This window comes from Sminthopsis crassicaudata, chromosome 6 (genome assembly GCF_048593235.1).
Source record: "Sminthopsis crassicaudata isolate SCR6 chromosome 6, ASM4859323v1, whole genome shotgun sequence".
In the NCBI taxonomy this organism is placed as follows: Eukaryota; Metazoa; Chordata; class Mammalia; order Dasyuromorphia; family Dasyuridae; genus Sminthopsis; species Sminthopsis crassicaudata.
Genome location: NC_133622.1, coordinates 241,893,306 through 241,894,851, shown reverse-complemented (window position 1 = coordinate 241,894,851; position 1,546 = coordinate 241,893,306). Strand labels below are relative to the sequence as shown.

The 1,546-nt window shown below is 34.5% G+C and overlaps 1 protein-coding gene across 1 annotated transcript; it reads right to left on the bottom strand.

Moving 5' to 3' along the window:
- Positions 1 to 326: 326 nt before the first annotated feature.
- LOC141546730 (olfactory receptor 10AG1-like) lies at positions 327 to 1,256 on the bottom strand. Its single transcript, XM_074274728.1, has one exon. It carries the CDS (start codon positions 1,248 to 1,250, stop codon positions 327 to 329), a length of 924 nt encoding a protein of 307 aa, XP_074130829.1. The 5' UTR covers positions 1,251 to 1,256.
- Positions 1,257 to 1,546: the final 290 nt, after the last annotated feature.

Genomic DNA, 1,546 nt, shown 5'->3' with positions numbered 1-1,546 from the left:
AATGTTTTTAGGACATTTTAGGACAAAACAACAAAATATAATGAAGTTGCATTCAAGGTTTCTGTTGAGAGTAATCACCACTTGAGATAAAGAACACTTTTCATAACCAAGTCAAGATCTAGTAAAATAAAATGTGCATTTAAGCCAGATGTTGGGTATTTTAAAATATAATCTCCTGTACTTTCTTTTCAGTATGTTGTAAATGTTTAATGAAAGAACAGAAATCTATGTCTTACTATCAATGTAGCAAATGAAGATGAAAACTTTTTTTTTTAATTTTAGATTTTTTTTTTTTTTTAGTTTTGACCATTTGGTACATGAATCAATCATTTTGGAAGGAGTTTTTTCAAGGCAGCTATTACATCCTTATTCCTCAGGCTATATATTATGGGGTTAAACATTGGAGTCACAATAGTATAGAAAAGAGAGAAGACTTTGTCTGATTTGGCTGAATGACTGGATTTGGGTCTCAAATACACAATACTACCAGACCCATAAAATAAACCTACAACCATGAGGTGAGAAGAGCAAGTAGAGAAGGCTTTAGATTTCCCTGAGGTTGATGGAAGCTTTAGAATGGTGGTGATGATTTTGACATAGGATATGAGTATCAATAGAAAAGGAATCATGACAAAAAAGAGAGCAGCAACATGAACAGAAAGCTCTTTCTGATATGTGTCCCCACAGGCAACCTCCAGTAATGGTGGAGCATCACAGAAAATATGATTGAGTTTGTTAGAACCACAAAAGTTCAGAGAGAAAATCTGGTATGTGAGTCCTATCAGTACTGGAATACCAGTGATCCAGGAAGCAATTACCAGTTGGACACAAACCTTATGATTCATGATGATAGGATAATAAAGTGGCTTACAGATGGCCACATATCTGTCATAAGCCATCACAGCTAGGAGTAAGCATTCTGCAACTCCTAAAATGTAAAGGAAGCAAGTTTGAAAAGCACAAGACAGGAATGGAATATTTCCCTTCTGAGTCCAAAGGTCTGTCAGCATTTTAGGGAGAGTGACTGATGTGTAACAGATTTCTAAGAAGGAAAAATTTCCCAGGAAAAAGTACATGGGAGTTTGAAGAGCAGGATTTATCTTGGTTACGACAATGAGGAGGCCATTTCCTATAAGTATATTCATATAGATGACTAAGAAAATTCCAAATAGAAGTCTTCTAAAATTGGGAAGGTCAGAAAATCCTTGGAGAATGAATTCCACCACAAATGTAACATTGCTTCTTTCCATTTTATCAATTTCTTCTGTGTGTGAAAATACTGAAATCTGAACCAGCCAATACCTTTCTTTCGCTAGGCTTCAGTTTCTACCTTAGAAAAATAAATGTGCCTATGGGAGGAACAGAAATTTTGATTAAATGAGCTCCTGTATCACACTTAGCTTTTATAATTTTTGTTGAATCATTCCTTCAACAAATAGTAACTAATGTTCTGTTGTTCAACACCACTTATTAGTATTAACATTCTATATTCTCTGTCATAAGGCCAAAAGCAACCAATGAATTTAGGTTAAATATGTACTACGTG